The 13,128-nt window shown below is 35.2% G+C and overlaps 1 protein-coding gene across 1 annotated transcript in view; it reads left to right on the forward strand.

Moving 5' to 3' along the window:
- The window catches only part of PCDH11X (protocadherin 11 X-linked), a 545,261-nt gene that overhangs the window by 277,039 nt on the left and 255,094 nt on the right, over nucleotides 1–13,128 (forward strand). The window contains exon 4 of the mRNA XM_031671543.2: nucleotides 5,806–5,835. Within this exon, the coding sequence (XP_031527403.1) occupies nucleotides 5,806–5,835 (30 nt within the window). The remainder of the gene's footprint in view (nucleotides 1–5,805; nucleotides 5,836–13,128) is intronic.

The raw sequence follows: 13,128 nt of genomic DNA on the forward strand, positions 1-13,128 counted from the left end.
CATTCACTTTAGCAGAGGGAATTTCTTTATTTAAAATATGTTTATCAAATTATCTGTAGAGAGTGGGCTATAGCTCAGTGGTAGAACACATGCTTAGCATACAAGAGATCCTGGGTTCAATCCCCAGTACCTCCATCAAAATAAATAAATAAATAAACAAAACTAATTACCCCCTGCCAAAAAAGACCAAAACCAAAACAAAACAAAACAAATTATGGATAAATTCATATCAGGAAATAGATAACTTTTCAACCCTCTGAAAGGATGAGTTTGGCAATTTTGTTCCCTGGGATCTTAGTACCATGGAATAGTGCATTAAGCTCATACAGTAGATTAGTTCATGCTACACAATTTTCTTCATCTAATTAAACTAATTTTGGACCCTGGAATATAGTTTAAAACATATTTAGGTAGGAATTCTAAAAAATTTAATATATAATGTTGAATTAAAATAAGTAGGCTGTCTTTAATTCTAAAGTTAATGAGTTAAAATAAATTACCTTGTTGTCAAGGATGTGGAAAAATTGGAACCCTTGTACACTACTGGTGGGGCTGTAAAATAGTGCAATTGCATTGGAAAATAGTCTAGCATTTTCTGAAATATTAAACATAGTTATCATATGACCCAGCCATTCACTCCTAGGTATACACCCAAGAGAAATGAAAACATAGGTCCACGCAAAAACGTGTATATGATGTTTATTGTAGCATTATTCATAATACTCCAAAAGGTGTAAAGAGCCCAAATTCCCATCAACTGATGAATATTTAAACAAAATGCAGTATATCCATTCAAAGAAATACTATTTCACCATAAAAAACATAATACAGCACGGTTGAACACTGAAATCATAAGTGAAAGAAGCCAGCCACAAAAGACCACATACTGTACGATTTCATTCATAAGTCCAGAACAGAGAAATATAAAGAGACAAAGCAGATTAGTGGTCATTTAAAGCTTGGGAGAAATGTGAGGTTTCTTTTTGAGGTGATGAAATGTTCTAAAATTGATTATAGCGGTAGTTACAGATATCTGTGAATATACCAACAGACGTGGAATTTACACTTTAAATGGATGAATTCTATGGCCTGTAGGTTATATATCAATGAAGAAGTTAAAATAAATTACTAGCAATAATAGCTAACATATATATATTAGCAAAAGTGCCAACTACTGTTCGATGCCCTTAATTTACTCATTTCACCCTTGTTACAAGCACTCTGTAGTGGGAACTCTCATTTCTCTATTGTACAGATGATGAAACTAAGGCAAAATGACAAGAAGAAACATGCCTGGGGTCACATAGGTAATAAGTGATAGAGACAAGAGTTGAATTCAGGCAATATGGCTCCAAAATTTGTGCTTTTAAGTAACAAGTATCTTTCTTTTAAAGCCAGTAACAGTCTTAGTTAATAACGGAGTGGAGTTCTGAAATACCATGTCACATCACAAGTACTAGCCTACTAAAAAAATAAACTAGGCCATGGTAGTTATACAGAGATTTAAGACAAGTAAAAATTAAAGTTCTGATGTTTTTAAAGTGTAGATTAGGGGGAGGTGGTGGGTTTTCCACGTGGTATAGTATTAGGAACCTGAATTCATAGGCTTCTATTTTCTTATGTTATAAACACACATGTGCACACACACGTGTTTGCACACACACAAGGATAAAAAACCTTCTATCCCAGTTTTGTCCATCTATTGGACAAATATTTATTCCAAATCTGCTATGTGTAGTCACAAATATTTTCATTTGGACCACGCCATTCAGAAAAGATACCATCACAACCCTGCTGGTATCATTCTAAGTGCTTTTTGTTAAATCTTGATGACTACTGGATATCTCAAGTGGATGTTGCACCTGATCTAGCTGACAAAAATTTAGTGATGGCTGAAGCTTTACTGAGTGATCATTATAATCAGCTTTTAAAATCTGTGCTTATCAAGTATATTGTCTCCTGTACGCATTCTGTTCTGTTTCTTTCCCAATCAGCAGGCAGGGTAGTGACTTAGGATAAGCTCCGATGTGTTTATCCTCTAATAAATTTCTTCCTCTTTCTGTTGCCTCTGTGTAGGAGTGTGGCTTCCTTGATTTCTGACTCTAGTCTTGCTCCCTTTATTATTAGTCTTAGTGAAAAGAAATTCCTGATAGTTGTGGTCAAGAAAACAACTGCTCCGTAAGCAGCAACAATACCCTAAAGGAAGCCGGAATGAAGGTGATAGCTTTACTTTACACCAGTAAGAGAAGGAAAAGAGAAGTGGTAAACCCGGAGATGGGTTAAACAAGGAGTTCAGATTTCTCAGAGAGTCTGCACACAAGCCATACTCTTTTGGGTTATAGATGTCTTCTTGTATTGGCCTCCCTCTTTGTCCTTGTCGTGTTTGTTCTGCATGAACAGACCCCAAAACAGACAAAGGTAAACCACAAAAGCACATGGATATTGAGGAATACCAAAATCATTTGATCTTATTTCTTTCAACTCTACCAATACAGCTATACCCTCAGTGTCTACTTGAATAAGTCTTCACAATGATGACTTCTCTGCCACCATTTTCTACTCTGCTAATACTGTGTGATGCAGAAGAGAGCTGACTAAAATTTTAGGATGCTCTCCTAGTTGGAGCATACCCTTGATATTAACAAACTTGGTTACTTCTCTTGTATCCTATATCTTGCCCGTCTTTCTCATTAGTTACAGTCAATCAGTTCTATCAATCTAGAAAATTAGGTATAATAGGAGAAATGTTCATCTATTGGTAGTAAGAGTTAGAATTTATTCACACCAGGAGGTTAATAAGAATATATGAAACTACATGACTAAAGTATATTATAGAAAATTCTGAGGCCATATCAGACTGGTGAACTTTTCTCCCTCCTTCACTATATATAATTTAGTTTGGGCAATGATTTTGTTGATTTAATGTTAGTCATTTTGGGGCCATTTTTTAAAGAAAGAGATAAAAATGATGTCTCCATTAAAATAGAAGTTGCTTTTCAGCATGTTTTTTCCCCTTCCAGAATTGATTTTTTTAAAAATGTTTCTATCATCAAATCTGGTATCAATTTGCCAATCTACTCACGTGCATGCCAATATCTTTGTGTGCTTTCTTTTAATTCTAATGCTTGTCTAGTTGTCATGCAATGGGACCCACTTACGGTGAAAGATTGTGTTGTGTCTGTGTGGTGTGGATAAATGCAAAGACTACCATTTTAATATTTCCTACTTGATGTATTTTAAGCTTTTCTCAATAGAAAATCTCAAGGGCAAAAGTAGCACAGCATAGGCAATGCTCTTAATTAAAATATATAATTTAGGGAAATAAACAGATATCCTGGAGTTGTCTTTTTTTCATTGCAGTGGTAAGGAGGTGTTTTCCTCAGTATGTTAATGTGCCTTAAATATTGTCATTATTTTTTAATAATTCACTAATTTATCAAAATAGATATAATTAACATTTCATTGCTTCATTTGTCTCACTGAAGATTTTGGATTGTTCAGTGATAAGTGATAAAACCTCTAACTAAAATCTACTGTGTTCTTGAAGGTAAATTCTAATGGAGAAAATAAAAACTGATTCATTGTGATTCTGCAAAAGAGAGATTGGTATTTTTTAATGTTATTTTCTTAGATATGGATAAAATTTGGGAGCTTTTTTGATCTATATTATTGCCATTGAAGAGTTGACATTTTTAACCTGTTATTTAAGAATGATCATTCATAGTAAAGAGAGATGTAAATACCAATTGTTTAAAGACATTCAAATCCAAGGACACATTCTTGAAAGAGATTCCTCAAGGCATTAGCCTCAGGCTAGGCCTTCACAGACAAAGACATTTCCATTGATGGCTGAATTTGATCAGCACATCAGCACATAAGGACAATATGAATATCTTAGGCTAAAAATAACTACCCAAAGTAGAAGGGGAAAAAAAAGGCACATTTTGATTTCCTTAGATAATAGAATTGTGCCCATGTCTAGATACTTGCCTCAACATCAATTTTGGAAACTTAAGTTATATTAAAATGACAGGAAAAAATATCTACCCTTATGGTCTGAGAATAAGTCATTGGAGGACAGAATTTAGAGCATTTGTTTTTTTCAAGGCAAATTTTGCTCAGAGATTGAGATTGTCTTTGCCAATATTTTATTTAACATAGGTCCACTGTGGGAATTCTAATAATTTCCCAAGCCAACAGCATACAAGATAGTGTTTTAATTAGCCAATAAAGAAATAGCATATTCCAAACCAATGATAGATTAATTGCACTACTGTTCTAGGCCAAGGGAGGGAGGAAAGAAAATCCAAATTTAGTTGAAGTGCACCTTTGTATGAGGGAGAGCTTAGCCAACGGGGAGCAAATGTCTAGCTGCCAAGACTAAAATGGAAGTCCCTTGTTGCTCGAGCACATTGCTAGGAAATGAAGACAGTGGTCCTGGGGGGCAAGATGATCTCCTTCCCCAGGGCTACTACATAGTTTTCATTACTGCTAAGCAGCGATCCGCCTTCCGAGGCAAGAGTTAATACCCTAAGGTCTTCAGAGAGCTACTTGGATCAGCAAAGATTCACCCCGCCCAGACGGAACACTCTCAGATGGCTCTCACAAACTCTGGGTATTTCTAGTCTAAAGGCCCCCTTGTTGCTTCTTCATATGTTCTTATTGCTAAGACCCCAGCAGTGCTCCTGAGCAGCTGAGCTACAACTAAGCAGAGATGTGGATGATGACATACTGACACAACTTCACTTGTATCAAAACAGCTTCACTTACCAAAACAACTTACTTTTTGTCATGAACAAGTCTATTTGAAATCCTGTGGAACCACTGCACAACAGCATTCATCCACTTACTGTATTTATCGTAGCTCTCTTTTTATATTTACCCTTATTTCAAAATCAACCCTATCTCCACCCCAATTTTCTGTCATTCTTTGTATTCCAGACAGCTCTCAAAGATACTTTTGCATAACTGTAGCAATGACAGAGAACTGAGGTAAAATTTGAGGAGAAAGGACTTTGGGGAGCATCATTAGCTAGAAATGTTAGACATGCGATCCTTTTATCATATGATGTATTCATACTCGACAAAGGGGAATGAATCCAAGGGACAAATGGCCCAAATGCCTATGGCGTCTTCAGAATTAATTTAACCCATCTCCTGAGGTTGGATAGGGGAAAAAGGCCTTAAATGAAAGTGAACAAAATGACTTTACCAGGATGGATTCAAAAAGGATTTAGTCGAACAGAATTGAATTAAGGTGCTCCTAAGAACCACCAAAGTTAACATGCAGAGGGAGTATCCAATGCCATATAGATGTTTATGTTTACTCCTAATTCATCCATCTCCAACCAGCCTAGTTCTTTTTTTTTTAAGAATTGTGTTCATGCTTGAGATAAAGGCTCATTCATTTAAAAATAGATGGAAAATAAACGATATAATAAGAGAATATCCAATTGGAAGGAGGCCTCTTTTTGGCCAATGCCCATGTTAACTAACCATATACCTTAATTTTTTGATGCCCATCGAAGATTTTCATATGGCTCTTGATATTTTTGCATGAGATTTACAATGTTGTTATATTTCTTTACTGAAACCACTGAGGAATGCAACAGTTGATAATAGTTTCATTTGAAAAACAAAATTTTGTATTATTGCACTGGGAATATTGACTTTTTTTTTTCTACAATGTATTTGCAGTAACAAATTGAAGCTGATTTTTGTTTTTGTTTTTCTTTTTGTTTTTGTTTTGTTTTGTTTTGTTTTGTTTCCCTTTGCTTCCTTTGCCTTCATTTTATCCTAAATCAGCGGAAATCCGAGGGGAAAAAGGCAGGAAAGGTAAGATTGTAAATTTAAAAAAAAAAAAAACTGATTTCAAAATATGTTGTGCTATTTTTTCCTTAAATTTCTGAAGCTACAGTAGCTACTCAGTGGAGTTAAAACTGTAAGTATTTAAGATGACATATGTTGTGGTTCTGCCTTAAGAGAGCTTCAAGCTGAGCTGTCTCTACATTTTGTATCACTTACACAGTCCTGGAAGCAGTTTTCACATCTTATTTTATTTTATTTTTCACCAACACTTTCTTTTCCCACTGTGCCAAAACAACATACTGCTGACAGCATCACTTTGTGAATGTTCTGGTAATACAGTTATTTTATGATAAATTCTAGCAATAAAAGGGACCATTTTGGTGTCAGTTCACAATTTAACAATGACAGCAAAAGTTAGTGACTATGAAGCATGATGATGTCTGATAAGGTCACAGAGAAAAAGACTATAAACTAAACATGGTTCATCAGTAAATGGATGTCCTCTGGGAAACTGGGCTTTAGAATGTCACCTTTCAATGTGAAAAAAAAGATTTTTTAATTGAAATGCAGTTGACATACGATATTTAGTTTCAGGTGAACTATGTAGTGATTTGACATTTACATACATTATGAAATGATCACCACAATAAGTCTGGTAACTATCTGTCCCCATATAAAGTTATTACAATATTATTAACCATATCTTTCATGCTGTATGTTACATCGCATGACTTATTTATTTTAAAACTGGAGGTAGGTTTCTATCTTTTAATCCCCTCCCCCTATTTCACCGACCCCCCTCCCCCTATTTCACCGACTCCCCTCCCCTCTGGCAACCACCCCTTTGTTCTCCTTTTCTATGAGTCTGTTTTTGTTTCATTCTGTTTTTAGATTGCACATATGAGATCATACAGTATTTTTCTTTCTCTGTCTGATTTATTTAACTTAGTGAAATACTTTCTAGATTCATTCATATTGTTACAAATGGCAAGATTTCTTGTTTTTTTTTTAATGGCTGAATAATATTTATACACACACACACACACACACCCCCCACATCTTCTTTATCCAGTCACCTATCAATGGACACATTGCTTCCGTATCTTGGCTATTGTAAATAATGCTGCAATGAGCATTATTAGGGTGTATGTATCTTTTTCAATTAGTATTTTGGTTTTCTTTAGATAAATACTCAGAAGTAAAATTGCTGTATCTTATAGCAGTTCTATTTTTAATATTTTTGAGGAAACTCCATAGTGTTTCCATAGTGGCTGTACCAATTACAAATCCCACCGACAGTGCGTGAGAGGTCCCTTTTTGATATATCCTCACCAGCACTTGTTACTTGTTGTCTATTGGTGATATCCATTCTGACCAGTATGAGTTGGTGTGTCATTGTGGTTTTGATTTGCATTTCCCTGATGGTCAGTGATGCTGAGCAACTTTTCATGTGTCTGTTGGCCATCTGTATGTCTTCTTTGGAAAAGAAGTCTGTTTTGTTCCTCTGCCCATTTAATTGAGGGTTTTTTTTTAAATTTTGAATTGTATGAATTCTTTGTATATTTTGGATATTAACCCCTTATTGGATGTATCATTTGCAAATATATTCTCCCATTCGGTACATTGCCTTTTCATTCTGTTGATGGTTCCCTTTGTTTTGAATAAGCTTTTGAATTTGATATAGTCCCATCTGTTTATTTTTACTTTTGTTTCCTTTGCCTGGGGAGACAGGCAAAAAAATATTGCCAACATTGATGTTGTAATGTATTGCCTGTTTTCTTCTAGGAGTTTTATGGTTTCAGGTCTTATATTTAAGCCTTTAATTCATTTGAGCTTATTTTGTGTGAGAAAATAGTCCAGTTTGATTCTTTTGCATGTAACTGTCCAGTTTTCCCAACACTATTTATTGAAGAGGTAGTCTTTTTCCCACTGTATATTTTTGCCCCTTTCAGTGCAAAACTTTTAAGTTCTTACATAGGTAAGAACAGTCTAGCTTTCTACAAAAATTAGTTTGCTACTATTAAAAAATAAACTGTGTCACACATTGTGAAATTTTAATTACCTCCTTTGTTAAGCTGTGCTACCACTGAAAATAAACAATTTTTCAGCTGTTCACTGACATTTCTTTCCTAAAATTTATACCTTGGTTTCCTCATCATGTTTTAAAATTGAAAGAAATGAAATTCCCTTAAACTTCTGATGGAAGGTATTATGGACATTAAATTCAATAAGCCTTAATACTGACCAGATTAGGAACCAAAATATTACCATAACTGTATGTTAGGTTAAATGTGAGTATAATCTTTAAGATGAATTATCCTATTCTACTTTGAGGGACCAGATTTTGTCCTTGAAAAAGAACTTGTCAAAGGTTGGTCTAGACAATGCCAGAAATAATCTGTTAACCCTGGATGGCTTTATCAAGTATGAGAATTACCTGAAAATAGAGCCCAACTAGAATGTCAAAATGAATTCTCATTTGTGTTTGAGAGATAAACTAAAATAACAGCTTTAGAGAATTCAAATAATAACATTAGAGAATTTTCCATCAATCTGCTTTTCTGAGAGTTTTCAAATGCCTGTCTGATCTATCTTATCGCTGTGACCTGGGATCAATAAGTTTTTTGAGAGTTAACTCCTCCCAGAAAGCAAAAGGTCATAGAAGAGTTCTCCAATTAAGAAGAGGGATGCAAGGGTACACACTACTTGTGAGTCATTTAAGCTCTTTGTACCATGGTTTTGTCATCTGTAAAAGAGTTTATAGGATTATTGTTAGGACTAAATATGTAGTAGGTATAGATATAGATATAGATGTAGATTATAGAGTTTACAAGTAGAAGAACCATGGTTTGAACCCAGGCGATCTATCCAGGAGACCTTTTTCTTAACTGCAGTATAGTCAGTTTACAGTGTTGTGTCAATTTCTCGTCTACAGCATAATGTTTCAGTCATCCATATACATGAATATATTCCTTTTCATATTCTTTTCATTATAGGTTACTACATGATATTGAATATAGTTTCCTGTGCCATACAGAAGAAACTTGTTGTTTATCTATTTTATATATACTAGTTAGTATTTGCTAATCTCAAAATCCCAATTTATCCCTTCACAACCCCTTCCCCTGCAGTAACCATAAGTCCAGGATACCTTTTTTGACAAAGAAAAGGGGAAGACTTGAAATCATAGATACTTCTTTATCTCAAAATGATTGTCTTACTGTATTTTATGAGTTACCTTGAATATCTTTAATGTTTTAAGATGTTTCTGTCAACTATGATGATGCTACAGACCCTTATCAAGTCGTTTTCACTAGTCTATATGCATTCTATACCCAGGCTGATATAATATGGTTAACATATACCATGGAGATTAGGTCTGTCCTGTGATGCCCTTTATTTTTGGTTCATTGCATTCGTGTATACGTTTGAAGGGTATTTTTGATATTAAATCCAAGAAGCTATAAACCTTAAATATATTAAGTGTCAGAATATTCATTAACTTTGAATTTATTGCCAATGTTTCCATAAAAAGTTGAATCAATCTCTTGAGCTCCTGAACTTCACCTATTTCATTTTTTTATATAAATTATAAAATATAACTGTTATATTCAGTTTAATTCAGAGTGAGTAAAAATTACAAGGATCCTGCATTTGTGGGGAAAAAAATTAGGGCGACACGTTATCTTACCTAAGAATGAAGTATCTAAATGAATGCTTTATTGTCGTTTAAATTCTAAAACATCAAAGGACCTAGAATTTCTCACTGATTTCCCCATCTATTTAAATTTAAATGACTTCAGAGGCCTCACCTAACAGGACTAGTTTCAGATTCCAAATCAGAGGTTTAAGTTACAGAGATAGACAGCTGTTTTCTATCTCCCTTCTAAAAGGTTATATTTCACAGAGGAGCTAGGGGCATTGAAAGAGCAAAGTAAGAGCAATGCCACACTCCATCGTTCATTCATTCTTTAACCAGTCAGTATCAAATGGCTAAGAGTTAATTAGGGGAAAAAACACTTCTCAACACAGAGCCACCTGTGATTGAATAAATTAGTGATTGCAATGTTTATTTTCAACTAAAAGGGAAGGGTCCAATTTTTTGAATCCAGTTAATATTAAAGCAAACAAACATTCCTGGCTTAAACACAAACTGGTTCCCTTAGTTGGTGCTAACCTGAACATTTCCACTTAGACATTCTTCTTCAAGATCCCTCCCCCGTTGGCTAAAACCGAGTTGAAATTGCCCTCAGGCTTTGCACAAATGGCCATGCTTGTTAGAGAGTTTGTTCACCAAAGTGCTAAACTGGAGATGGCAGAAACAGAACTGACTGAGATTCTCAAAGGAGTCTATTTCTTCTTTCTTGATATTTGCCTGAGGTGAATTTACAAAGTGGCTTCTTTCAGATGAGGCTAGAGGTTATCAGAAAGAATCGCTATAGGAAAAAAGCGAATAAAAGCCATTTTCTGTCATTGGCCTGTCTTCTTCCAGACCCCTGTCATTTCTGTAACCATTTGCTCCAAGGCTACACGAAGAAGAGGGAGGTGATGAGAATGTTTGAAGGGAAATACATTAAAGTAACCATTTTACTAGTGTGTCCAAGGTACTTCTTCCCTTTTCCCATTCAACAATCCAGAAATGTTCTGGATGTGATGGTGGTTTCATGGGTGTACACATCTATCAAAATTCATCAAATTGTACATCTGAAATATGTGTAGTTCACTGTACAGGAATCATAGCACAAAAAAAAAGTGTTTAAAAAAGAACAAAACAATCCAGAAATGTTTGAAAGTTTCTTCATAAATTGCCCTAAATGTATAATGTAGGACTTTCAATATGGCCTAGCACACTGAGATATGTTTTAAAGGTTATCTCCGAATGAAACTATTTCTAAGGGTATGTTTCAAAAGAGATGTATCCACCTACCTTGGCTTTAGTGAAGGATTATTTTCATGCATACTTTTTGGAGCATGATAATCTAGCAAATGCATGAAGCCAGATCTGCAGCAATTGGGAGCGCTCCTTCTCAAACATGTGACTGAATATGAGTAATACTAGGAGGAAATTAAATCACACTAAGAGCTCTATTTTACCATTGCCACCTACAAGCAAACTATTTACCTTTTTCCTTCATTTGTTCCATAGATATGATCTTCCAGAACTATTGTGCAAGTACGCTGTGTGTCCTTTGGTAGTGTCTTAACAGCTTCTTATTTTGCTTTGGGATAGAGTCTTTACTCAACTCAATGGGTCGTGACTGAAAATTTGGTTAGGGACAAAAAAGTGGCAGATAATTTGAAGGACACCTCTGGTTTGATTTTTTTTTGGATTTCTCCTCTTCTACACTTATAGAAGACTTCTGCTCACACCTGACATAATGGAAGTGTAAGGATTTCCATTAATGTAGCTGTCACCACACATAAATATCCATTTTGTCTTACCTGTTTGTTTTTGATGTTGTTGATTTTTGTTGCTGGGTTTGTTGATTCTGTGGCCCTTACCTGTACATATATGCCTTCTCCGGATCTTATTTTCATGTGATTATAAGGGCTCCATGATTTTGAACATTATCCTCCTTTTTAATGATCCTAACTTTAATACCTGCCTTGTATTCTCCTAGCTGGTTAACTTGAACTTTCCCTTCGTTAGGTCCTCCAACATCCCACTTGATGAAATTCCTTCCTGGTTACATTTCCCTCCCCATCTCATCATTGCCACCCTTGGCTTTTCATCCTTATTCAGAAGTCTTTTTGTATCTCTTTTCATTAACTTTCTATCCTGCGCCTTCATGATTGTTCCAAACCTTTTCAACCATCTTCAAATTCCTTTCACAATTTCCAACCCTGAATTATCAGCAGATTACTTCAGGTCCTACCAACCTGAGATGGAAACCATCTTTGTAACCCGAGTTCCTTTCTAGTCTTTCATTCCCTTTCAGGGATTGAAATATCTAGCTCTTTAGTCTCTTTCTACATGCCACTTACATTTTTCTTAAAAATACATAAATATTATTTGTCAAAGAAAATAAATATGATGTAAAAAGCCCTCCGCCTTAAGTAGACTATATCCTCTTTAACTGTTGCTGTAATTCACTACTAAATTGAAAGAATCATCTCTATTAATTTCATTTTCCCATTGCTCATTCCCTCCTACAATCTCTTATCTTTACTTCTGGTCACAATATAACCCTTTTTTCATTTGCCCACAATTTTCTGCTTACTACTTTCCTGTTACATTTGACATTTTAAATGCTGCTCCTCTCTCAGTATCTCTGGAAACCTTTCTTCCATAAAGCCTTCTGTGACCTGTCCATCCATTTCTACACAAAAGTATAATGTTCACACCTGGATTGTGAGTTCATGTGAATCAAGTACATATTTCTTCTGTATCCTTTCAATTCCTAGTGTAGGAGAGGAAAACTTTTTCCTTTTTCCCATCTAGGTTCTTTGGCTGGTCTCACGTTTCAGTTGACATAAGACAGAGTCACAGGAGAAAAACAAATTTAATTTTGTACACATGGGAGCTCATAAAAATATGATGCTCAAAGAAGTGATCAAAGCAGGCAGCTTTTATACCTTTTCGACAAAGAAACAATAAATGTGTCAAGATTGGACACAGCAAAGGCGTTTAGGCTGGGGGTAGTGAAATTAGTAAAGATGTAATAAGGTAATAAGGTTTGTTTATACAGCCTTCTTGGCCCTCAATTCCTTGTCTCTGGTGATGGGGGTCTCTCTGTCCTTGTACAGGAAGGGTACTTTTCACATTGGAAATCTGTTTCTTGTTTTTAGTCAGAGTGTCCTTCCCCTTGCTGTTTCTTAAGTTACTTTAATTCGAAATAATCAATGTGCCAAAGTAGCATGTATTTGGGGGGCCTGCCCTGAACCCCATTACCAGCATGCTATCATATTTCACTTGTAATAAACACATACTATATTTGCCTTCTTTTTAATTTCCACATTTTGGGAAGAGTTGAACAGAAGTGACTTAATCCAAAGGAATCTGATTTCTAATTTTGCAGAATAAAATGTGGAGTATTCTCCTCATGTAATAGCAAACGCTTGATTATACAGGGATTTTAAAATCTTCTTTTCAAGGTCCCCTGACTTCATGTAAAACAGAAAGAAATATGTGCCATGAATGGCGAACTATTCCTTAGCCCTAATTCAGGCAGTTCTAATCCTATTCTTTGGGGTACATAGAAGTATCCTGGGAAAATCAATGCTGAGGGGTAGCCTCTTTCTAAAACTCTGATGCTCTGAATATTTTTTCAAGTATTTTTCTGTAAGGTCCCAAGTGACTGAACTGTCCAATTTGAACTC

Source organism: Vicugna pacos, chromosome X, assembly GCF_048564905.1.
Source record: "Vicugna pacos chromosome X, VicPac4, whole genome shotgun sequence".
Classification (NCBI taxonomy): Eukaryota; Metazoa; Chordata; class Mammalia; order Artiodactyla; family Camelidae; genus Vicugna; species Vicugna pacos.